We start from the raw sequence: 24,602 nt of genomic DNA, 5'->3' as shown, positions 1-24,602 counted from the left end.
CGGTTGACGGATGTTGCCTCAATTAAAGATGTAAAAGATTTTCACTGGAAGTACTTGTTTTACCAAAATGGAAGTGTTGGCTTGCAAAACTAGCTAGAAGAGCATTGTTTAATTTGAAAGGTGATATAGATGTATAAAAACAAGCAGGTAATTGAAGAGCTGGAAATGGCCCTGTAGTGCCACCTTTTTGGAGCATTCACATGCCCTGTTTGCACTCACCCTACTTTTAAAAAGCTCACCTGCCAGTGACACAGTGACTGCATTTGAAAGCGCTGACTAAGAAACCATTGCAAGGGCCAAACAAAGACTTTACAGAAAACCAAGAATGCATAGGTAGTGATTGGAAATAAATGCAGCACACAATTACTTTGAACAAGATAGAGTTTCAAAAATTAAGCCTTGGTATGTGAACATCATACCGGCATATCAGGAGGGTTTCAAGATTAGGCCATTTGGATTCCTTTCTCTGTCTACTTCCCTTCATTAAGAGTGCGCCGCAAAGGAGCCAAGTGCTTTTCCCATTATTATAGTATCAACACTGCTGATATTTTAGGGATAAGTAAAGGAATACTATCACACGTAGCTTCTGCCCAATGCTGCTCTTTGTGTTTGTTCAATCAGCTACAACAAAGTGGTTTACTTTAAACTACCTTATTTTGAATTGTGTCCGACCAGAATATCCTCTGAAGATTGTAATGGAAGTCCACTCCCACTGCAACGCCACGGTTTTGTGAATGAATCAGCGTGCGATAGTTGTTGCCATGGATGTCACCTATTAACAAGTCTCTTCCGTTTGAAAACAACAGAGACGGTGCTCCAGCTACGAAGAAATAAAAATCATATATTTTTACATTCAAAGGTTGAGAGCCAACAACAAACAAACTAACCAAATATATGTGTAGTGTACAAATACAAATACTTACTTGATACATTAGCTCTGCAATATCTATGCTGTTCCAGTGTGTACCCCGGATGGCAGCTACAGTGATGAGAACCAGCCCGGTCTTCACACACCTGGTCACACACTCCCCACATTGAGCAGTCATCAAAGTCTTACATAATAAAAAAAATTATTATTCAATTAATACTCAAAATAAATCATCAAAGTTATAGCTGAGGTGCAAAATTCTGAAAATCACTAAACCTGTGCAAGACCGAGAGTTGTTGCTGACAATGTATCCAGTGGGACATGAACACGTGCCCCCATCAGGAGAAGCATGGCAACGGTGCTCACAGCTCAGGGAGGCACATTTCCAAATACCTGAAGGCACAGAGAAGATTAAATTAATGCTTGGGACATTGATATGAAAATTGATTGTTGTACTTATACTGACTGCAGTGTGTGGCCAGCGGTAATGTTGGTTTCATCTTCTCCATGTGGACAGTGTATTGTCCCATCACATAGCTGATCCATGGGTATACACAACCCGGATGAAGGACAAGCCCATTCTCCTGGGTAACACTCCCTTAGTATATTATCTGTAGAATGTAAATGAATTCAGATTTATCCAAGTGTATTCTTGTTTTTGACAGGAGCAAACAGGGAAATTGTCATCACTTTAAATGGATGTAGGGGAGTGTGGCTTTGAGGGGGTCACATGGGGGCTCCGAGTGCTTCTGTAGCCCATCCTCTAAAAACACACACTCTTCACAGCCTTCTGGAGGATTTCTAAAGCGCTTTGGGGGGCTGCACGATCCTGTGCCACAAAGGGCCAATTGAATAAAACATTTAAAAGAGCACAGGCATAGCGTCTTGCAAGCCCAATCCATCCATGGAAACTGGAAGTAAACCAGGTTGGAACGGAAAAAACTTGTTTGGGACCCTACAGATACTATAACTTTAAAATAGAAAAAGTGCTTCATTCTAGAGGTTAGAGATTTACAGAAAAATAGATAATATTACAATACAATATATTTTTTTGAGATATGCTAAATTAGAATATCAAGTATATGGTTCATTATTAAAACTTACACCGCAAGTTATTTGTGATAAATTTTACAATCCATTAACTATAGGCTCTCTTACTTGAACCTCAACCATGAGATTTACAAGCATATTTCAGTTCATTTAATTTCTAATGGATTTCCATAATACGTTCTGAATATTGTCATCAAGATAATCAAAAAAAACATCAATAATGCCACCCGTACTTAATTCATTATTTCTTTCTCATACCACATCCTTTTTCATCAGCGTTGTCTTCACAGTCGTCCTCTCCATCACAAGCCATACTTGGTGAATACAGCGGCCACTAGGACAAGTGAAGTAGTTCCCTTTGCAAGTTGGATATGCTGTGGAGGAAGGAAAAAAGCAAAAAAAGACATTAAATCCTAAACTACTAAGAATGCAATAAGAGAGAAAGTGAGCTGACATACAGCAGTTTAGCTCATCACTTCGGTCACCACAGTCATCATCATGATCACAGACGTAGCGCTGAGGAACACATGCGCCATTATGACAAGGGAAGAGGCCCGAATTGCACTGCTGTGCTGGATAACATACAAAAGAAAAAAAAAACATGTTTAATCTATCAATAAATTAACTACCAACAGGAACACACAACGGTAAGCTTACTGCAATTTGCCTCATCAGAGCCATCACGACAGTCCAGGATTTGGTCACATCGCTGAGTGCGGTTGTAACAGGCCCCATTGGCGCATCTCAGCTCTGGGCATGCTGGGTAATCTGTAAGTTTATAGCATCTTTAGTCCAAAAGTTCATGTGTAAATTATCCTGACAACTGTGCTGATTCCAGCTCTAAACTGTGAAAAGCCCATAAAGTAGTGAGGATAAGAAACTTGAATCTAACAACATTACCACAACAACAGCAGCCGTCACAGCATTCTTTATACAATTGCAAGATTACCACAGTTTGCAGTGAGTCTACCATGTCGGCATAATAATGGCATAGCAGCTGAACTTCAGCTTGACTAATCCACCAAGGAATCTGCAATCAACTTCTGACAACAAGAAGTATATTGTGACCCATTCTGTCAGTCAGCGTGCCTCTTAATCTTAACAAATTGATTAAAATGCCACAGGAGCACAGGATGAAAAAGGGGAAACCACCCCCAAGATGACTTACGGCAGTCTCTCTCATCAGACGCATCCGAGCAGTCAGCCAGCCGGTCACAGCGGTATTCAGCCGGGATACACATCCCATCACTGCAGGTGAACTGGCCACTGGTGCATGTCCTCCCAGCTACATTACACACAGGCACTAGTTTGATTTACATTCAAAGCCAAATCTTTCTTTTTAAATGTTTCTGTTACTCACGGCAATTTTGCCTTTCATCAGAGCCATCCTCACAGTCTTCCTCACCATCGCACACCCACAGTTCTGAGATACAGTCCCCATCACTTAGACATTGGAAGAGGCTACCACACGTCACAGGAGCTGTGCAAACATTTGTAAGTGACAGAAACGTTCCAATGTTCTAAATAGTGTCAAGATGAGGGTGAAAGACTCACGGCAGTCTTGCTCATCAGAGTCGTCTGCACAGTCAGATGTCCCGTCACAATGCCAGTCGTCTGGGATACAGCGTCCTGCCCCGCACTGGAATTGTCCCAACTCACATCCTATATAAAAAAGAAAATCACACAATCATTAACTGTGATAGCTTTTTTCTTAATGACCTTTTGACCTCCCAAGCTAGTTGTTAAATTGAGAGCATGTTGAGGTACTATCTATCTTAATAAAAGATGGTAATGAGCACATGTGGATAAGAAAGCATGTTGTTAACAGCTTGGACATGCCCGGAGACAGGCGTGCCAGCCACCCCCCAGACAGACTTACACAATCTTCTGCACACTCATGTGCAGCCCTCTTTTGATGTGTACACTGAGTGGCATCTGTAAAGATAACGTACCACTGCACTACCTTCCCTGACGCTCTTCAGGAGAGATTGATTCAGGAGGCATAGTTAAGTAGCACAGCACTCCATCAAACTCTTCTAATAGGAATGTACCATTCTGATTGTCTCACTGACAGTCTGATTAATGATCGTAAATGTAATTAGACTAAATAGTGGTACTGAGTGGTACTGAGGTTTTTCAATTAAACTTCTGAGTCAGCCATAATAAAGATATGTTAATCAAAATCTTAAATTAACAACGACACCGTCGTTGTTTCAACAGTTGGTTTCCTCAATAAACTTTAAAAGACAATGCTGACAAATTATGTTGCTCAGATTCACAAAAAATTGCTTTTTGTCTAATTATGAAAAAAGTTAACAGTGTTAAGTTGCATACATATCTCCTGCGCCTTTAAAAAGTTAAATAAATATATATACCACAATATTTATGTAAATAAAATCAAGTAGAGAGAAATAAATGTGAAAGGAATGTGTGGACTCTCATTCACTTGGATCTATTCAGATTCTTTGAATCCTAAACTGAAGCCAAGGTGAAACCAACCTGCAAGGCCACACTCACATCTAGCCACTGTTTCCTGACAGTATTACTTCTGGGAAAGGTGACAGACACACTCAGAGCAAAATTCTCTGCACTATCTTGTGAACGGGTTCATCTTACAGTCCACAAAAGAAGCTTCTATTTGAAACACTTTTACCCCATTTAAGTTCAAACTTCCATTTTCCAGACTGGAGATGTGCGATCTGAACGTTTCTCAATATTTTCTTTGTTAAATTTCTCTCTTTCTATTAGTGGTTTGTGATTGCTGCCTTCTTTTTTTTTTTATTGCCTTTTCTAATTAGCAACTTAAACCCTCAGCAGGAGAGCACTGTTGCACTATCCCTTAGGAAGAGAAGGATGCTCTAGTTAACCAACAAAGCAGGGCAGTTAGTAGAGAAATTTTCATTAGAAAGAAGCCTTGCCAACACTTAAAACCACAGTGAGGAGCCACAGCCATACAAAAGAGCTGTCAGCAGGGATTTGAACTCATAACTAGAACACATGTCACCTCTGTAAAAAGACACAGTGAAATAAAGTTAGATTTCAACAAAGGTAAGGCACGCTTGACCACATCATTTGAACACTTGTCTCTTACATTGCTTTTTGCCAGGTGGTGGAACAAAAAAAAAGATGTTTCTAATTCTATGGTGTTCTGGTGCACTCCTTTATGAATGTGGGTGGACAAAGTATGGTGACCGGCCGCTGGCAGCGTGAAACGGTGGACTTGTGTGCACTGTCTAAGAGGGGTGCTGCTGCCTATTTCATATGGAAATCAATGTCACAGAATGCAGTCAATTGCCAAACAAGTGACTTTGGCTCTTATAGTTACAGTGAAAAAAACTAATTATAAAGTCTGGGAATAAATAAAAAATCATTAAGTAGCAATCATGTTTTCAAAATACTGAAAAAAGTTGGGATAGCAGACTGCTCAATTTGTCCTTATAGAGCTAAAAGGCTTGAGGCCCCATCCTCAGTGTCTGAAACCTAGACTGAGTGAGTTGCAAGAAAAGAAAGGATTGGCTGTCAATTTGTGCCAACTCTTTTCCCGTCGCTAACGCAGTGTTACTGTTGCACAAGCCTGCAACACCGGAAAGCAGTTGGCATGTGTAGGCTTAGAATGCACGTGCTGGCAGGGGATTGTGGGTACTAGTGAGAATAGTTTAAAAGCATTTCTATGTCAGACAAAAATGATCAACATTAAATAAATAGGTCACTAGAATGGCATTTGGGTAATTATTATAGTGAATCATATTACTATTAACATCTGACAACAGCAAAATTAAATTAATAAATCAACCTATTAGATATTAATGTCAGTGTAAGCATTCTGGAGCTCTCTCTATGAAAGAAAGGCTATAATCTAATTTAAGGATTTCTTGGGGATTAGAGAAAGCACCCCAGAATAAAGAAATAGAAAGAGGCATGCCTAATTACATAGTGATATATTTAGTCCATCATTAAGTTGTCAATGATGATTTTAGAAAGTGTATTTCCATGTACTACTAAACTAAGTGCAGATTATTAAAATCAATTATTAACACATATTTGCTGACAAGGACTGATGTAGGTTTCACCATGTCATCACTTTTTACACCTGGTTTCTACAAGAAAAAGTGTAGACAGGGCAGCAATCCGGTATTTTTGGACCTCATAATACTATTACTATATAACTATTACCTTGCTGAAGACTCCTTTAGACTCTCTGCTTTTTTATCAGTGCACATAAATTTTCTCCTAACTTCAGGCTGCTCCTTAGGTGGAAATGTCTCCATTCTACAACAGCTGTAGAGTAATTAGTTGCTTGATTCACACTAAGGAGCTTACATACTAAGGGTTGAGCAAAAAGAAAGCAGATTACAATTTGAGAATAGGATCTAGCTGTGCTACAAACATAAGCGACAAACACAAGACAGTCATGCATAAATAGTTGATGAAATAATGACTTTTTTTTATCAGTGCTCAGAAAGTATGAGGGCTTTGACAGTTAAGGTGTGTACTCTGTGTTAAGATCTGGTACACTGAATGAGATTTGTACCAGCAGCCCTCAGTCCTCACAGATTGTCTGCAAGTCACATGCTCTTTTCTGTTACCTAGCAACAGTAAAGCTCAGGCAAAAGTTCCTCAAGAGAACTTCCAATCTGTCTAAGGAAAGCTTTGTGCTCAACCTTTAGAGTCACACTAGTGCCTGAAACGTGTCACTTTAGGCAAACTGACACAAACAATGAGTGGCCATGTGGTGAAATTAGTAAAAACGTATTTAAGCCAGCTCACATGACTACACCTTTACATGAGAAATAAACATGTGATAAAAAGTAGTTAATTTAAAAAGTAGGTGAAACTTTTAAAGGACCAGCTTTAAAAGCCTAATGCCAACAATGTTTTGGAAAGCAACAAGTGCACTGAGTTACTTGTTACAATGAATCATTTAGGTGACAGTGTGTGAACAAAAGAATCAAATCACTTACCCTCAGAGTGGCACCAACTAACACTGCAAATGAAGACGAGAAGGAGTTTAACTAGCAGTGCTCTCCACATTCTGGCTGGCCCGTCCAGCTCCGCTCAGCAGCAGATGGAGGAGCTGTAAGGACTGAGGCTGGATGCTGTTGCTTTCCCCTGTCTGTCTTTCTTGGCCCGCTAGTTGATGAAAAGGGGCGTGCACAAAGGCCGCTCCCCCAACCCACCCCGGGCCCTCCGGATAAATCCCTGCGACCCGGGAACCTGCATAATGCTGCTCACACTCATGCTTAAGTTGACTGCTAAAGCACAGGGCCGTCAAGGCTGGTACTTATGTCATTTACATACACAGACGGTAAATGTAGTGCCATAATAATATGACTTATAAGTTATCTTCCATAGGCTATAAATTATATAACTAGATAGCTATGATGTTATATACTCTAGTTCACAAAGTGCAGGATAAAAAACAATATAGGCTACTTACACAAATCGAATAATTCAAGGAGCTGAACTAAAATCTATTTGTTTTGAAGGACTTATGCCCGTTGATGTCATGGCTCTTTAGTCGAGTGTCCCATACCTTCAGTCCAATGAGCGCATCCAAACCAGTGCAAACTGGCACCGCTAAAACACGTCCGATAGCGCCATCTTATGGTTGTGTCCCGTGACAGCAGCACAGCGCAACAATCTGAGCATGTGGTTGCCACTAGCAACCCTGAAAGTTTAGCATAAGCAGAAAAAGCAAAAGTCACACCACAAACTAAAGTACACATAAAATGGAGGAGGCAAAGATGAACGACGCAAACCTTGTGGAGGGCAAGTCAGTGGAGGTAAGGTTTTATATCGATGAGTTAGTTAGCTAATTAAATGAATTAATGTTAGTCAACTAACTACTAACGTTAGCTTGCTCGTAAACCCTAGCTACATTAAGTTAGCGAGTGATCAACTTTAAAACTTTTACCTAAATGATCTTAAAGTAATGAGCTTATTTATGTTAAATTTACATGTATTTTTATATAGGCTAGGGTTACTTTAATTCATTCATTTAATGCTAGTTTAATGCTGCTTTTATTTTCAGGAGATAGAAAGTCTATATCTTGCACTGAAAAAGGTTTGGGTGTTTAATGAAACAGATGCTACAAACACAGAAATACTGCGATCCAGGATTGATGAACAGTCAACTCTGATAAGTATACTCAAACAGAGATCTGACGAGCTCCTTGTCCGATGTCAAGCTCTGCAGAAAATCAATTCAGAGTTAGAGGACCAAATCACAGACTGTCACGAAGAACTGGAGAAGGAGAGAAAAAAATATGAGACTTTGGAAAAGAGATTTATGGATTTGGCTTCCAACAATCAAGCCATAATTGTTTTTAAAGATGAATACAAAAGTCAGAATGTACAGTTAAGACAGAAAAACCAACAGCTTCAGTCTGAAAATGAATCACTCTTTTCCAAAAAACTGCAAGATAAAGAGGCAGCTGTACAAAATCTGACAGAAGAAATCAATCAGCTAAAGGATAAATGTGCACAGAAAGAACATGATTACAGGTATATTTTTGAAATCTGTGCTATAAATTCACATTTAAACATAATTATATTAACATTTGTTATTTGAATCTCCATAAATAATGGTTTAAGTGAGAGAATTGATGGATTCAAGGCCAAATTTCTCAAGCAAACCAATGATTATGAGGCAAGAGAAGCATCACTTATTGAGAAGCTGCAATCTTTGGAAGAGATACAGAGAAACACTGTTGCCCTGTGTGATGGTGAGTTGCTTTTTCAATCTACATTTAAAGCTTTACATACAGCACAGTGCAATTCTTATATCATCTGTTTAGATTTGAAGGAGCAGCTCAAAAAAACTGAAGAGGAGTGCACTTCAAAGGAGACCAACATGACGGAGACTATAGCAGCACTTCACAAGGAGAAGGACAAATTTCTGCAAGTTTCAGTGGAAAGGGGGAAGCTAATACAGGTATTTCTTAGGACACGTCATTTATCAAAAATTGAGCAGTCACTTGAATATGATTTTAATTACAGGAGAAACAAGAAGAGCTTAAACAAATGGAAATAAAAGTGAGGGAAGAGAAACAACGCAGAACTAAAGCAGAAGAGAGGTAAGTGGACATTCAACAACATAAACCTTTGTATTAAATAAGTATAAGATATATATATATATATTTTAAAACATTAGGTTTAAACAAGAGTCACAATTGGTCAACACCAATGCTAGAGTAAAGTCTCTTCAGAGTGTTCTTGATGAAAGTGCAACAAAATACGAGAAGCTGAAAAAGGTAAAAAAATATATATATAAAATGAAATGACCATAAGCTGGATAACAACTCTCATTTTTATTTTTAGGACTTTGAAGCTTTTAAAGAACACAGCACAAACCTCCTCATTTATGAACGGGAATTAAACAAGAAACTTAGCCTCATGACAGGCTAAAGTTAAGGACCTTGTCATGTTTCTATACAATAACATTTTACTGTTACCAAAGACTTATTATAAGAAAAATAAAAAACACAGCCAATATATTACAATATACTTTAATATGTTTACACACAGGAAAAAAAAAACATTTTATATATTTTGGGAAATGACTGTACAAAAGTTCCTATAGCCTGGTTAGCGTTTATGAGTGTTCCTCTGCCAATTTCTCTGCCTTTTGAACAACTTCTTCAATTGGACCCACCATGTAAAAGGCTTGCTCTGGCAGTGCATCATATTCACCTGAAAAAACAGACCAAAAAAAAGTAAAACACACAACTTATAAAATGTAAACTTTGAGACATTCAAATTACCTCCTAGAATGCTTTTGAAGCCTTTGATGGTCTCCTTCAGAGGCACTAGCTTGCCCATGTGGCCTGTGAAGACTTCAGCTACCTGGAACGGCTGAGACAGGAAGCGCTGGATTTTGCGAGCACGAGCTACTGTCAGCTTGTCTTCCTCAGATAGTTCATCCATACCCAAAATGGCAATGATATCCTGCAGGGATTTGTAGTCCTAAACATGCAAATACTACATTAGTTGAGTTCTGCTGGGATGATTATTAATTAGAATCACAAGAACATGCCTGAAGAATTTTCTGTACACCACGTGCTACATCATAATGTTCTGCTCCAACTATGTTGGGATCCATGATACGGGAGGTTGAGTCCAGGGGATCCACAGCTGGATAGATTCCCAGCTCAGCAATAGCACGGGACAGCACAGTGGTGGCATCCAAGTGAGCAAAGGTTGTAGCAGGAGCAGGATCAGTCAAGTCATCAGCTGGTACATAAATAGCCTACAGCCAAGATGGGAAAAATATCATTTCAAAAGATAAACTAGTTTTGATTCAGATTTTTCCTTATGTACCTGCACAGAGGTGATCGAGCCCTTCTTTGTAGTGGTAATCCTCTCTTGCATAGTACCCATGTCAGTGGCTAGAGTGGGTTGATACCCTACAGCAGAAGGAATACGACCCAAAAGGGCAGATACCTAGAAACAATTAAATGGTTACAAAATGACTCAAATCCCACAATATCCCACAGTCAATGACCATTTCAACAACCTCAGAGCCCGCCTGAGTGAATCTGAAAATGTTGTCAATGAAGAGAAGTACATCTTGCCCTTCCTGATCACGGAAGTATTCGGCAACAGTCAGGCCTGTCAGAGCCACTCTGGCACGAGCACCTGGAGGTTCATTCATCTGACCATACACCAGCGCTACCTGAAATGGCATTATTTATGTTTAAACCGACTGACAAAGAAAAGTACGATCCATGATGAATAGTTTTACACAAGTCACCTTAGAAGTTGTGTCCTTGAGATTGATTACACCTGACTCAATCATTTCATGATACAAGTCATTTCCTTCACGAGTGCGTTCTCCGACGCCAGCAAATACTGAGTAACCACCATGAGCTTTGGCCACATTGTTGATAAGCTCCATAATCAATACAGTCTTACCTACACCTGCACCCCCAAATAGTCCTAGAGTATAAAGAGGGCAACAGTTATTGAGAGTACAATTCCATGGTAACACTATTCCAGATAAACAGGGTCACCAACCAATTTTTCCACCCTTGGCATAAGGAGCCAGGAGATCCACCACCTTAATGCCAGTCACCAGGATCTCTTGTTCTACACTCATGTCAGTGAATTCTGGGGCTTCAGCGTGAATAGGAGCGGTTCTGAAATAACAAAACCCTTATTTAAAACCATTAACTATGGTTTGTGTTGCAGATATTGTGAAACCATAAGACCACATTTGAAAATCTTATAAATATATTTTACATCTTTACTTACTGTTTGGTATTAATTGGGCCCCTCTCATCAATAGGTTCTCCAATGACGTTCATGATCCGACCCAGAGTCTCGGGGCCCACAGGGATTCTAATGGGGGCTCCAGTGTCAAGAACCTGCTGGCCCCTGACCAGACCCTCAGTACCATCCATAGCTATTGTTCTGACAGTGTTTTCACCTAAAAAAAATAAAATAATAATAATAACAGGTTGGATTAACAACCCAAACAGCTATTCACTTTACAACTGACACAGGCCAAGTATTCTCACCTAGATGCTGTGCGACTTCCAGGACCAGCCTGCTGTCACGGCCCGTCACCTCCAGAGCATTGAGAATGGGAGGTAGGCCTTCATCAAACTGGACGTCTACCACAGCACCAATAACAGCCACTATGCGCCCATTGGCTAAAGCAGCTTGGGCCGCCGGGGCAGCATATCCCCGGCCTAAAAGAGAATGACAAGGTAAGCAGGGTAAGCACACGTGATCATAACATGTGAACATGCCACTGGTAACCTTGTCCTGTGCTCGAATGCTTCATAAGAGCCAGTGTTTGCCCAAAGCATAAAGGTCATTTATTTCTTAAATCGAAACAATGCCGTTGATGACTGAGAAGTTTTACGCATAGCATTTAATGTACAAATCATTTGTGTTAGGAACTAGGAACTAAAACATTTTCCAAACAATCCCAAATGAATGACAGACTTAGGCCTCACACACTTTACCTGAACTCAAAAAACTCCAATGACAATACACCACGATAGACATTTTGAGGACTTACAAGAAGAAAGAGATGCCTGTGTCCCATTTAAGATTTTTGAGCTGACTCCAGGCTTTAAAGCACGAAGAGCCCCAGAACAACAGCGTCCCACAGCTCCCAACATGGTTAAGATGGCTGAAGGTGAAGGCACAGCCTGTGTTCTTAAACACGGCTGCTGTTCTGCGCGTGCGCAATCTGCCGCTTTTTATATAAATGACCGCGAGAGGGCAGTGCAACTGATATTAATTATACGATTAAGGCTCTACAAACCATGTTATAGTACGTTAATTTAAAAAAAGTATGATTATTAGCGGTCTTATTATACCAGTCTTCAATTTCAGCTACTGTAGTAGGTAATTTATAGTGTTTTATTTATACGTTTTATTTATTAGTTTATTTGCACAAGTCACAATCTCTGAAAGTTTGTCAGTATTAGCTATAGGCTACCATAATATTAAGCTCAGTAAGAATGCCACATAAAAGCAGATTACTGGGTGAAACATATCAGAGAACAGACAGAGAATATGATCATATCAATAACAATGACATGGGAAAGCAATTTACTTTTTGTGTAGATTTGCTGTTGGGTCAAATTTGACCCAGAAATAATATGGTTTAATCAGTGGGGGGTTATCAGAGAGGAGTTGGTCATATAGAGATTGAAATTGTGTCTGTGATTTGTCATAGTAGTTAGTAGATTTTTGTCTGCTATTTTCTAGTGCAACATTCCTGTGTGTCAGAAAGTCTCTAATTATATTTTCCCTGGAGCACGGCAATACAAAACCCTTTCACCTTTTGCACTGAAAGGAGATGGTCATGAATTTTAGACCATGCCTGCACAGGACTGGCCTCAACCTAAAACAAACTGGTCTGGTAAAGGTCACACATGTGCTCATTGTTCAGTCAGCGGCTGATGTACCACTAGCATATAATGTGGTGTGTTTACTATTTGTATAAAGTACAACAACTGTAGCACTACTGATTCAATGGACCTGATACTGTATTCACTTTGATATTTCTTTTATAAACACCCTGCAGGATAACTTTTCAGTTACACGTCTAAAATAAGAGCTTGAACAATCAATATCTGGCCCTTTGTCTTCTGTGTTATATGTGTAAATGTTTCCTCTACAAAAGCTTTAATAGTCTTGTTTAATACATGACTGTTAATGTCTTTTTGCATATTTGTTCTCACTGTTAAAGAATACTGACAAATTACATGCCATGGTTTCATGATATATATGTGCAGTAAATTAAATATCATAAGTGATATAATATAAAACATTTAAAACTGCAAAAAATGTCAAACTCTATGGGATTAAAAGTATCTATTATCTGGAGCAAGATGGTGTGATAACAATAACTAAAGTGTTTTTAATTTTTAGATGTGACCTGTCAACTTCTTCGACCTCAGGCAGATAGTTATGGTCATTCCAGCGCCAGGCCAAAGACCAAAGGTGACAAAGCCTTTACCATTACGGGCTTTAAAGACTGTCTATGGAATTTATAATATGGTACTGGTGCCAGCACAAGCACACCTGTGCACAGCACATACACATTTTGTTTATTATTCAAAAATGTCACTTGAATATATACAACTTTAAATTTTAGTTTAGTCTTTTCGTACAGATTCGTAAATTCATATTTGCTCAAATGATCACACTGCCACAATCTGTGAGTCACAACTGCCACAAATTTAGACAGTTGTTAAATAGGCCTCCACAGTTCATTGGACCATAGAAACCTAATTGTTTTATTGCAAACTGTTTTCTTGTTTCTGAACATGAATTAAACCACATTGTAACAATTGTAGTCAGTAGTTCAGTTCATTTGTCTGTGTTTCTGCAGACCCTGCCCTGAGGGCCAACAGGAGAGGTCTACTCTTGTGCAGGTTCCCCTTTATAAGGAGGAGTGTCCGCTCGCTGTATCACTGTCTGTTCTCCAAAGAATGACAGGCACCGCTCTTGCTGAATCGATGAGATAACTCCGTTGGACTGCATCACATCACTGCTACTGCTCAAGGTTAGATCACTCATTCATGTAATATTTCTTACTGTGTCTCACTGTTGTTAAAAACAAGCACAGATTTATTATATTTGTATTAATGGCTTTCACATGTATGTGTTTCCACAACAGAAATAAGAATGCTTCGTATGCTCATGTTGGCGCTGTTAGTCACAGTGCTGCCCAGCACATGGGCCCAAAGTGTTTTTGCCAGTCAGAAAAGATCCAAGGCCAAACCAGTTGCAGAAAGTCTTCATAATGGACAAGGTAAAACAACAATATTTTATTTTCCCACTTCTTTTTAACATTGTTGTTTGGTATTGATTCTTTCAAAATAGGTAGGAAGAAAGCTACAAGTTCAGAAGTGTTTTTTTTTTAATTATTATTATTATTCATATATATCTTAGAACTTAAGTATGCATAATTCTGATTCTTTTAAAGATGTGATAACAATATTTTACTTCTCTTTCCCAGCCATCCTTGATGAGGACTGTGCTGTAGAACTGTCCTTTCTGTTGGACAGCTCTGAGAGTGCCAAGGACAATCATGAACAGGAGAAGCGATTTGCTGTGAATGTGGTAGAGACCCTTCAGGGCGTCCAGTTGCAGACTGGCCGGCATCTGGGCTTGAGAGTGGCTGTCCTCCAGTACAGCAGTCACGTCATCACTGAACAAACCTTTAGAGACTGGAGAGGCACAGACAACTTCAAAAGCCGCATCACCCCCATTGTTTACATTGGCCATGGCACTTACACCACCTATGCTATCACCAACATGACCAAAATCTACCTGGAAGAGTCCAGTCTTGGAAGCATTAAAATAGCTGTGCTCCTCACAGACGGTGTGTCCCATCCTAGAAACCCTGACATCTTCTCTGCTGTTGCTGATGCAAAGAACCAAGGAATCAAATTCTTCACTGTGGGCATCACACGAAGCGCCAGAGATCCAGCTAATGTTGCACAGCTTCGTCTGCTCGCCAGCTCTCCAACCTCCCACTTTCTTCACAACTTACAGGATGAAGACATTGTGAAAAAAATTGTTACAGAAATTGTGAGTAATATGCCCCATTTTTAAACACATCAGAATTAAGAGTCCTTTTCTCTGAAATGGCACGTATATTAGACATGTTTAGTCAAGTATTTTAAAAGCATAGCAACAATGAGAGAGTATGACAGCTCCTATTTAAGCCTTGAAGATTTATAATTTTGTGAGCACATCCCTGGGTTGCTTTTGGGTCATGCATCTTATCTTGGTAACATTAATTCATGATGCACCCAGACATGCGTCTTACTTGGGTTTAATAATTATGAAAAATGCAAAATCTTCAAGTTCATATTTTACTACCATGGTCATTATTCTTCTTTTTTCAGACAAATTTGGCTGATGAAGGGGTATGTATTCCTTTAAGTCTTTTCATTCTATTCTTTCTTTTAAATTGACAGTAAATATTCATTAGACATTTTTCTTTCTTTAGTGTCCCCTGGCTCAAAAATGCTCTTGTGAGAAAGGAGAGAGAGGAATCCAAGGCCCTGCAGTAAGTATGATTGTTGAAACTTCTGAACTTGCCCCCTAGCTATATTAATTTTCCCTTTGAACTATTGGATACCATCAGAAATGGTTTGACATGTTTATGATATTTTGAAAGTGATAATTGTGCATGTCGAAGACATAATTGCAAGCTATTTTGCTTGTGGGTAGTTTGTAGAACTACATATGCATGCACATATACATACATATAGAACTACATTCTGGCTCCTCACACAACTGGAAACTGAAAGAGATGACTTATCATTCCATCTCACATAAATATGTTTATTTATACTGTACATTGTCTTTTCTCTACTAGGATAATCAAAAGAACAGTTACCTTGATTCTAATCAATACTTGCCTGGCAAATTTAGAATGATATCTCTCTGTATTTTTTATACAGATTGATATCAATCTTCATTGCATCTCAAGCCTGGCCAAACGTGATCAGATCTGTTTTTTCTGTGACATTTGAAACTCATTGGTCACCTAACAGAGTTTAGTGCTTTAGTGCACTGAATCTGCAGAAATCTGCAACGTTTTTCACCCCCCAGTGATTTTATTCCTTTATTATTTCCGATATGGACGGACCATGACCATGCCCATCTGAAAATGGGGAGATCCTCCAGAGACCAGACTCACATCTTTGTAAAGTATTGAAGAAGTGTGTGTTCTGGATCCCAGGCAAAATCAATACTAAAACTAGTAACAAAATATATGATTTTTAAGTGTTAAAACAGAAAAATCAGTTTATATTTCAGTATTTGGTGAAAAAAGTTTGGACACTACTGACCTAAGGTTTTTTTAAAAATATTTTTTAAATGTACTATTATTTTATGTACCTGTGGTATTGACGTCTGTATCAAATATAAAGACTTTTTCTTTCTTTGTATTGAAATCAAGTTTGAAATTTTTGTCTTGTGACAACACTAGTTACAATTTTCATGTAACATAAAATGTTCCCTTTGGAACCCCGAAGCACCTCATTCAGCCCATAAAACTGGACCTATGCTCACTGTAAATCTCAACACAAATTCCCATACATGAATGTAGCCCTCCTGCAGATATTCTGATATCACAAATGTTTCACATATTTTTCACAAATGTATTTTCCACTTGGTTAATAATGGTTATACAGGCAAATGTACACATCCCCATTTCTGCTCAGGATGACTGCTTAGGTGGTTTAGAGTGACGTGACAGATAATGGTGGTGCTGACTGACTGGATGACAATTGACCAGGTGCTTGTTCCTAAGGATTCCACAGATTCTTACTCCCAGACTGTGAGTTTTAATTGCTCTTTTAGTCTCAAACTGGTGTTTTTGGTGAACCTCGAATGACACACATTGTCCAGGTGCAACTCAGAACAATGACCTTTAACCCCGCAGACAAGACACCTCATGCCTGCTTTTGTATGTTGCATTCATAGCCACACATATACCACAATTAGTATAGTCTTTACATTTTTTATTTTTTAAACGTGAATGAGAACATACATGATTCATAAAGGGTCACTGAAGCTTCTTTCTAATAATCTTTAACGTTTGTTTTGTTTTTTCTTTTTAAAGGGAAAAAAAGGTCGCCCTGGAGAAGATGGAGCCCCAGGGGCAAAAGGCCAAAAGGTGTGCACATTTGATTGACTTATGTTTCTGCCAGTATCAATTTCCAGAGTTGCATCACTGCAAGAATTACTTCACAACGCAGTGTTCTCATTTTTTATATTGTTTTGTAATGGTGTCATACTGTATTAGGGTGAAGCTGGTTTGAGTGGACTGCCAGGACGAGAAGGTGCTGAGGTAAAGGCTACTACTGCTTTGCATAAAATTGGAAAATACAAGAAGTTTCTCTGAGTAACTACTGATATCCCACATTTTTACTTGCAGGGCAAGCCAGGTTACAAAGGGGAAAAGGTACAGCAGTCTGCTGGTTGAATTAAACTTACATCTGTTCAATTTTACTTAGTACGTATTTTAACAGGGTGAAAGAGGCGAGTGTGGTACTCCTGGAATCAAAGGTGACAAGGTACAGTATTTAAATCCACCAAGAGTGTGGTTGTACAGTTGTGCCTGACAGTTGATGCCTTGTCTCTGATGCGCTCTTTAGGGTCCTGAGGGGCCTATTGGAGGAAGAGGAATGAGAGGTCTGCAGGTCAGTTACATTTTAAAACACAGTATTTTACTGTGATTTATGGACTGTAATGTGTGATGCTTAAACACATTTGTACTTTTGCTCTGTCGGATGCCAGTTTATGGTGATTTATTGTTCTTGTACAGGGGTTGCCAGGACCACAAGGTGATATTGGACCGGAGGGCCCTCAGGGGAAGCAGGTTGGTATCCTCTGTATCTCCCTGAGGCACATCTGCTCTAACCTTTACATTTCCCTGTATTATTAGTTTAAACAAGACAAGTTTACTACCTCTCTGTATTTACGATGCAGCGCATGGGCTTAATACTAGTGCCCACTGTGAACATTTGGCATTTAGCCATGGTTTCCCCCTAATTATAGTGACACACTGCTAACAAAATCACTCTAGTTTTTCTAATGACTTGCATCCTGTTTCTAAATACAGACCACAAAGTGCCTTAAGCATTGTCAGTTTAAGTGTGCTTTAAGCCTGCGTGGAAAGTCTGTGCACACTCACCGTTAAGCCATGTGCAAACATGCAGGTGGCATTTGCGCAAAAGTCATGGTGGTCCTCTTTGATCTCCACAGTGATAGTCTATATAATGTCTATAGTAAGTGTAAAGATTTTTAATTAACATTGTGTTGATTTTCTAGGGAGAACGTGGCCCCCTTGGCCCACCTGGCATACAAGGGGAGACTGGTATAGGACTTCCTGGACCAAAGGTGCATGAAGTTATATTGATTTAAGCTATCTGTAATAGTTAAGAAGCATATTTTAATGTACTTCCTCTGACTTAAATCTCCAGGGGGATATGGGCTTTACAGGTCGTGCAGGTCCTCCTGGTCCTCCTGGACTGGGCGAAGCTGGCCCACCTGTAAGTATTTCTGTTGTATTATATCAATCATCAAACTCTCATTTTAACCACTTAACTCAAAATGAGCAACTCCAATCTGCATTAGTTGAAGATGGCAGTTCATTCACTTAATTGTTTTTTTTAATCTGCAGGGACCTCAAGGTCCTCAAGGAAGTCAAGGAGAAAGAGGACCCATGGGCGAAGGTTTACCTGGACCAAAAGTATGTTTGTTTTACTGTTTATGCTCAATGTTATCTAGTGGCTGGCTTGAGGAATAGGCCACAAGCACCAACTTCAAAGACCACCTATAGGAGACATGCTTATGTACTTATGTTCTTAAGGAATCTTGTAAAAAGTATATACATTTTTGTGCTAGTTCATGGCCTATTTCTGTCAAAACCAGACTGCTTTCTGCTCGACTGACTCACCATTCATGTGTTCACTCAGGTGTTGCAGCTGTATTTTTGCTGCGACTTGTTAGATAGAGGGCATGTACCAATTTTGACACTAGAAGGATCAAGGTTACTGTTTTGACATGTTTATTTTACAACCAAGGAGATAAACCCTATGTTATGATTTGTTATACCATTGAAAAGACAACCCTAAAAATTGTGGGGTTTATTTCCTGTTTATGGCTTCACGTCTCAACCTGTGAGCTGTATGTGCTGTGTCGTTGGTAGGGGGTTTTATAGGGACCTCAGCACGTCTTTATATGTTACAGGAAATGTTCAGAGAGTTGTCCTCCAGCATACATCTGCTAAACCTGTGTCCTACTTCCTGAGTGTTATAGCTTCTTTGGAAAAAAAAGTCAGACAGTTGTCATACCTTGGTGAGGTTTTCTTTGCTTTATGAGCACAATTGATGCTTAAAAAACTTTAGGTGCCACAAAAAGGTTGCCATTCTCTGAGCATTGAATCATTTTGGACTACTGACAGGAATGTAACAAGAGCTAACATGTACATGTACCTAGAATTATTCCACACAATCTGCACCAAGAACAATGCCAGTCAGTTGACAGTTGACCTATTTTTATAATGCAGGGCGACCGCGGTCTTCCAGGACCACGAGGACCCAGAGGTCAGCAAGGGGTTGGACTCAAAGGAGATAAGGTTTACAGTTACTTACAAAACTTGATTTAATCAGAATACTTCTCTTCAGTACAATATATGATTTGTATATACATGGCAAGTGATTTGTGAAATATTCAAAAACCTGATAGATCATGAGATTGTTTTAACATTTACTGATATTGATACAGTATGACCAAATATAACCATGATACATTTGTATATTTTCCTCATTAATGTTAAACATTAAAACCTACATCATTGTGCTGCAGGGTGAATTGGGCCCTCCAGGTCATCCAGGGCCAATTGGACCAACAGGTGTGGGCATTCAAGGAGAGAAGGTACATTATGATTAAAAGTAAAATGAAATGTCTCTATTGTAGCTAAGTAACTTGGTGTTCAGGGTGTGGAGGGGCCAAGAGGTCCACCAGGAGTCAGAGGACTTCCAGGAGAAGGTTTACCTGGACCAAAGGTAAATTCAAATTTTAATGCATTTCAAAGAGAAGTTAATTTTAAAATACGAAGTAAATGTTACATTAAAAGTGCAATAGAAAGTGGTCAGTTTGCCACAGGTTTGCCACAGTTGACACCAAAATTTGAAAACATATTTTATTATTTCCTTGCATTATTCTTTTTCTTACATAGGGAGACCATGGTTTACCAGGAGAACAAGGGGCGCCAGGAGACAGAGGCATTGGAGAATCTGGTCCAAAGGTACCCAAGTCTTGTAAAACTAGTCATAAGGTTTTGCTTGATTTATAGATATATAGACTTAAGAGAGTACAAATGTTGTGACTTTTTTAGGGAGAGCCTGGAGCTGCTGGATTGGCTGGTTTACCAGGTCTGCCAGGAGAGGAAGGGACACCAGGACAGAAGGTACTAAGAACATTAGTTTGGCTCAATATAGGTTTTCTAATCTACAAATTTTCTTTTTCAGGGTGAACCTGGTTTACCTGGTTTAAGCGGTCCAGAAGGAGCAGCAGGAGTTGGCATTCAAGGGGAGAAGGTACATTGTTAAAAATAAGAAAGGCTGTTTTTGTGACAATAATGATAAAATCATCTACCAATTTAACACAGGGAGATCAGGGTCTGAGGGGTCTTCGTGGGTTACATGGACCTCCTGGAATCTCTGGACCCTCTGGACCAAAGGTAAGAGAAAGTGTAATCAGTCAAGTCAACTTTTTGATAAGGTTAGCAATCGAGGCATGGGTGACTTATATAACCATTTTATTTTATTTAAGGGTGAAAGAGGTGGCCCAGGTCAACAGGGCCAGCCAGGACCACCAGGCCGTTCTGTTACTGGCCCAAAGGTAAGAAATAAAGTAAACGTATTATACAGTCGAGACCAAACAGTTAACTTCAAGTTGTCCACAAACTAAGTGTTGGCACCTTTTCAGGGTGAATTGGGCCCTGCCGGGCCACCTGGGCCTATTGGGGAAACAGGCCATGGTCTTCCTGGTCCAAAGGTACACTATTCAAATAACATTGTCAGGTACATTTTGAACAGGTGGGTCAGTACATCATCACGTTTTATCTTATTTTATCAGGGAGACCGTGGGCAAACTGGTTTACCTGGTCCATTAGGTCCAAAAGGTGAAGGTTTCCCTGGTCCAGTGGTGTGTATGAATGTTCCTGTAAAACTAATGATATAAATTTAATTTGTTTTCATGTCTTAATACAGTTGTGTTGTTTTCAGGGTCTTCCAGGCCTACCCGGTTTGCCGGGTGAACCAGGACCAGAGGGAATTGGCATTCCTGGTCCAAAGGTGTCTAAATCACATTTAGGTTTTGTAATTGTAAAAGATGTTAAGTAGTTTACAAAATGATGAACTGTGTATCTTTAGGGGGACATAGGATTCAGAGGACTGCCTGGTTTGCCAGGTGCTCCTGGAGAGGGCACACAAGGACCACCAGTAAGATTAATATTCAGTATTAAATGTGTCTCACTTTCCCTAATAATAACAATAATAATAATAATAATAATAATAATAATAATAATAATAATAATAATAATAATAATAATAATAATAATAATAATAATAATAATAATAATAATAATAATAATAATGTAATAATAAATCAAACTCTGCACAATTTAAGGGTAATGTTGGACGACCAGGACCTCCTGGTCCAGTGGGACCTCCAGGTCAAGGAATTCAAGGTCCAAAGGTGACCACATATATATATATATAACTATATATATATATATATATATAAATAAGTAAATAAATAAATAAATAAATATATATATATATATATATATATATATATATATATATATATATATATATATATATATATATATATATATATATATATATATATATATATATATATATATATATATACATACAAACTGTTTTTTTTTTTAAATACATACAATACAAGGGCTTATTTAAATTCAATACAATTTTAGGGAGAACCGGGATCTCAGGGTCTAACTGGGCCAAGAGGGCCCCCAGGAGAAGGCTTAGCAGGATCAAAGGTGACAAAGTCTGATTATTTTTTTTATTTTTTTTTTATGGTTAATAAAAGTGTATTAAATTGTGTAATGTTATTAATTAATGCAGGGGGATCGTGGATTACAAGGAGAGAGAGGACTAAAAGGTGTAAAAGGAGAAATGGGTGATGCTGGAATTCCTGGTGATGCTGTAAATAAATTTCACTTATGTTTTTTGTTTTTGTCAGATTTGATGCAATAAGCAACAAATAAATAACAATATAAACACATTTATTGCAGGGAAGGCCTGGAATAAAGGGAGAACCAGGACTCACAGTAGGTTTTTTTTAAAATCAGTCTGTAAAAATGTTAGTTAGTTAGTTAGTTATATATGTTAGTTCTATTCCTTATTTTGTATTAATTTTTCAGAGAGAAGATGTCATTAAGCTCATCAAAGAAATCTGTGGTAAGATAGAACAAATTAACAAAAACACTAATAAAATATAATGTTATGATTATGTCTTTTTCATTCTAAGGATGTGGCATCAAGTGCAAGGAAAGGCCTATGGAGCTTGTGTTTGTTATTGACAGTTCAGAGAGTGTTGGCCCTGAGAACTTCGAGATCATCAAGGACTTTGTCACAAGGCTGGTTGAACGCACTACAGTCGGAAGAAATGCCACTAGAATTGGGTTGGTCTTGTACAGTTTAGATGTTCACTTGGAGTTTAACTTAGCTCGCTACATGACCAAGCAAGAGGTCAAACAAGCAATACGGAAAATCCCTTACATGGGAGAGGGCACATACACTGGCACTGCAATCAGGAAGGCTACCCAGGAAGCATTCTACAGTGCCAGGAATGGAGTGAGAAAAGTAGCTATTGTCATCACTGATGGTCAGACAGACAAACGAGAGCCAGTCAAACTTGATATTGCTGTGCGTGAGGCCCATGCTGCCAACATTGAGATGTACGCCTTGGGAATTGTCAATTCTTCTGATCCTACACAGGCCGAGTTCCTCCGAGAACTCAACCTTATTGCCTCCGACCCTGACAGTGAACACATGTACCTTATTGATGACTTCAACACTCTACCAGGTAATAACACTAGAAGTGTTAAACTGTTAAACTGTTAAAATGTTATGTTCCTACATGTATTATTTATTGTTCATGTATTATTTTAGCACTGGAATCAAAACTTGTCAGTCAGTTCTGTGAAGATGAAAATGGTGCTTTAATCTACAGCCATGTCACAAATGGACATTGGAATGGCAATGGGAATGGCTTTGGTGTTAATGGAAATCATGGACATGGTAATGGATATAATGGCCATGGTAATAATAATGTTTTTACTTATGGAAACAATGGGAAAAATAATCACTTTGATGAGGAAGACAACTATGACAAGCACATCAGCACCCGAGGCCGTGGGGATACTTTCACACTGCCTATTAGTGCCGATCCTCTACCAATTCAGGTATCTTCTATAATTCCATCTTGACTTCTATACTTACATTCAATGCAGTTATGTTGCTAATTTTATATGTGTTTCAGGTAGAAGAGGACGATGAAGGTGAGGACTTAGATTTAGCTCAAGTACAAGGAATTAACACAGCTAATGTAGTTTCCAAAACTCTTACACCTGTTAAAGAAACTGTAGAAACCAGTGAAGTGTTGACATCAGCTACTTCTTCATCATCATCTTCATCAATAATAATAGCCATACCTTCAATATCATCATCATCAGTAAAAATAGCTACGCCTATATCTTCCACATCTTCATCACTATCATCAGTGACATCATTGTCAACACAAACATCTTCGGAATTATCTAGATTGAAGTCTGAGTTGCAGCCTGGTTTGAATGAAGTTGTAGTTCAAGGCAAGTATCTCTTGTTTAGTTCTCACTGACCCATTAAAACTCACCATGATTCTTCTTACAAATGTGTCACTATATTTCTCCAGAGACCGCTGCCATTGATCCTCGTTGTCACATGACTCTGGAGCAAGGCAGCTGCAGAAACTATACAATTCGTTGGTACTATGACAAACAGGCCAATTCTTGCGCACAGTTTTGGTATGGCGGCTGTGGTGGAAATGATAATCGTTTTGATAAAGAAGAGGAATGCAAGAACACTTGTGTTCTAAGCAGAATAGGTATTGTCAACTAAACATACAGAACAGCATATTGCATTAAAAAAAACTAACAGTTTAAATTGTCATTCCAGGTTGAAAAAGGAAGTCACAAATACAAGATAAAATATTTTTGGATATGACTGGTAAATAATTGGAGTGTAATGCTTTCTGTTGGTCTTCAGAAACTGAATGCACTTGTGTTTTTCATGTTCACTGTTTTTTTCTAATGTAACATAATGTACTTTCGTTTAAATTTATGAACATGTTTACTGGTAGTTTTACAGTTGTGTTAAACTGTAAATAATTACCATAATTTCAGATAGACTCTGACATTAAAATAGGTATATCACTGGCAGCAGCTCCTTTGGCACTGATTTGGCTTTTTTTATTTGACTGTGAAAGAAATGTTTTTATAAATAAAATATAATAACGACTTTCTTGTCAAACTTTATTATATTTCACATTCATAATATTAATCATACAATAATAAAACATTATTGTTCTGAATTTTACAGCATGAGCAGTTTAT

At 38.6% G+C, this 24,602-nt stretch overlaps 4 protein-coding genes across 4 annotated transcripts in view; 2 read left to right on the top strand and 2 right to left on the bottom strand.

The window, feature by feature from the left end:
* Positions 1-6,949, bottom strand: part of lrp2a (low density lipoprotein receptor-related protein 2a) — a 41,678-nt gene extending 34,729 nt beyond the window's left edge. The window contains 13 exon segments of the mRNA XM_055230759.1: positions 651-820; positions 924-1,052; positions 1,145-1,261; positions 1,335-1,347; positions 1,349-1,479; positions 2,177-2,227; positions 2,230-2,292; positions 2,377-2,490; positions 2,576-2,686; positions 3,087-3,203; positions 3,279-3,398; positions 3,473-3,580; positions 6,880-6,949. Coding sequence (XP_055086734.1) covers positions 651-820; positions 924-1,052; positions 1,145-1,261; positions 1,335-1,347; positions 1,349-1,479; positions 2,177-2,227; positions 2,230-2,292; positions 2,377-2,490; positions 2,576-2,686; positions 3,087-3,203; positions 3,279-3,398; positions 3,473-3,580; positions 6,880-6,949 — 1,314 coding nt within the window.
* A 713-nt stretch (positions 6,950-7,662) lies between these two features.
* Positions 7,663-9,325, top strand: zgc:172182 (coiled-coil domain-containing protein 89). Its single transcript, XM_033986412.1, has 7 exons — positions 7,663-7,701; positions 7,950-8,422; positions 8,513-8,643; positions 8,716-8,852; positions 8,918-8,994; positions 9,072-9,171; positions 9,239-9,325. The coding sequence occupies exons 1-7, from the start codon at positions 7,663-7,665 to the stop codon at positions 9,323-9,325; spliced, it is 1,044 nt and encodes a 347-aa protein (XP_033842303.1).
* An 85-nt stretch (positions 9,326-9,410) lies between these two features.
* Positions 9,411-12,086, bottom strand: LOC117389332 (ATP synthase subunit beta, mitochondrial-like). Its single transcript, XM_033986986.2, has 10 exons — positions 11,946-12,086; positions 11,437-11,610; positions 11,171-11,345; positions 10,934-11,055; positions 10,671-10,855; positions 10,434-10,592; positions 10,238-10,360; positions 9,954-10,166; positions 9,682-9,883; positions 9,411-9,610 (listed from the first exon to the last, which is right to left on the bottom strand). Exons 1-10 carry the CDS (start codon positions 12,046-12,048, stop codon positions 9,513-9,515), a joined length of 1,554 nt encoding a protein of 517 aa, XP_033842877.1. The 5' UTR covers positions 12,049-12,086; the 3' UTR covers positions 9,411-9,512.
* Positions 12,087-13,866: 1,780 nt separating this feature from the next.
* Positions 13,867-24,205, top strand: col28a2a (collagen, type XXVIII, alpha 2a). Its single transcript, XM_055230731.1, has 36 exons — positions 13,867-13,946; positions 14,061-14,195; positions 14,403-14,977; positions 15,298-15,318; positions 15,402-15,461; positions 17,025-17,078; positions 17,208-17,252; positions 17,340-17,366; positions 17,434-17,478; positions 17,560-17,604; positions 17,730-17,783; positions 18,236-18,304; positions 18,388-18,456; positions 18,588-18,656; positions 19,476-19,544; positions 19,775-19,843; positions 19,906-19,974; positions 20,148-20,216; positions 20,307-20,378; positions 20,440-20,508; positions 20,580-20,651; positions 20,744-20,812; positions 20,900-20,968; positions 21,050-21,118; positions 21,199-21,267; positions 21,346-21,414; positions 21,602-21,670; positions 21,918-21,986; positions 22,072-22,152; positions 22,242-22,277; positions 22,371-22,407; positions 22,478-23,035; positions 23,122-23,414; positions 23,492-23,819; positions 23,903-24,094; positions 24,166-24,205. Exons 2-36 carry the CDS (start codon positions 14,069-14,071, stop codon positions 24,168-24,170), a joined length of 3,762 nt encoding a protein of 1,253 aa, XP_055086706.1. The 5' UTR covers positions 13,867-13,946; positions 14,061-14,068; the 3' UTR covers positions 24,171-24,205.
* The last annotated feature ends 397 nt before the right edge of the window (positions 24,206-24,602 follow it).

Source organism: Periophthalmus magnuspinnatus, chromosome 21, assembly GCF_009829125.3.
Source record: "Periophthalmus magnuspinnatus isolate fPerMag1 chromosome 21, fPerMag1.2.pri, whole genome shotgun sequence".
NCBI lineage: Eukaryota > Metazoa > Chordata > Actinopteri > Gobiiformes > Gobiidae > Periophthalmus > Periophthalmus magnuspinnatus.
Note: the sequence above shows the minus strand (reverse complement) of the source record. Positions and strands in the feature narration are given on the sequence as shown.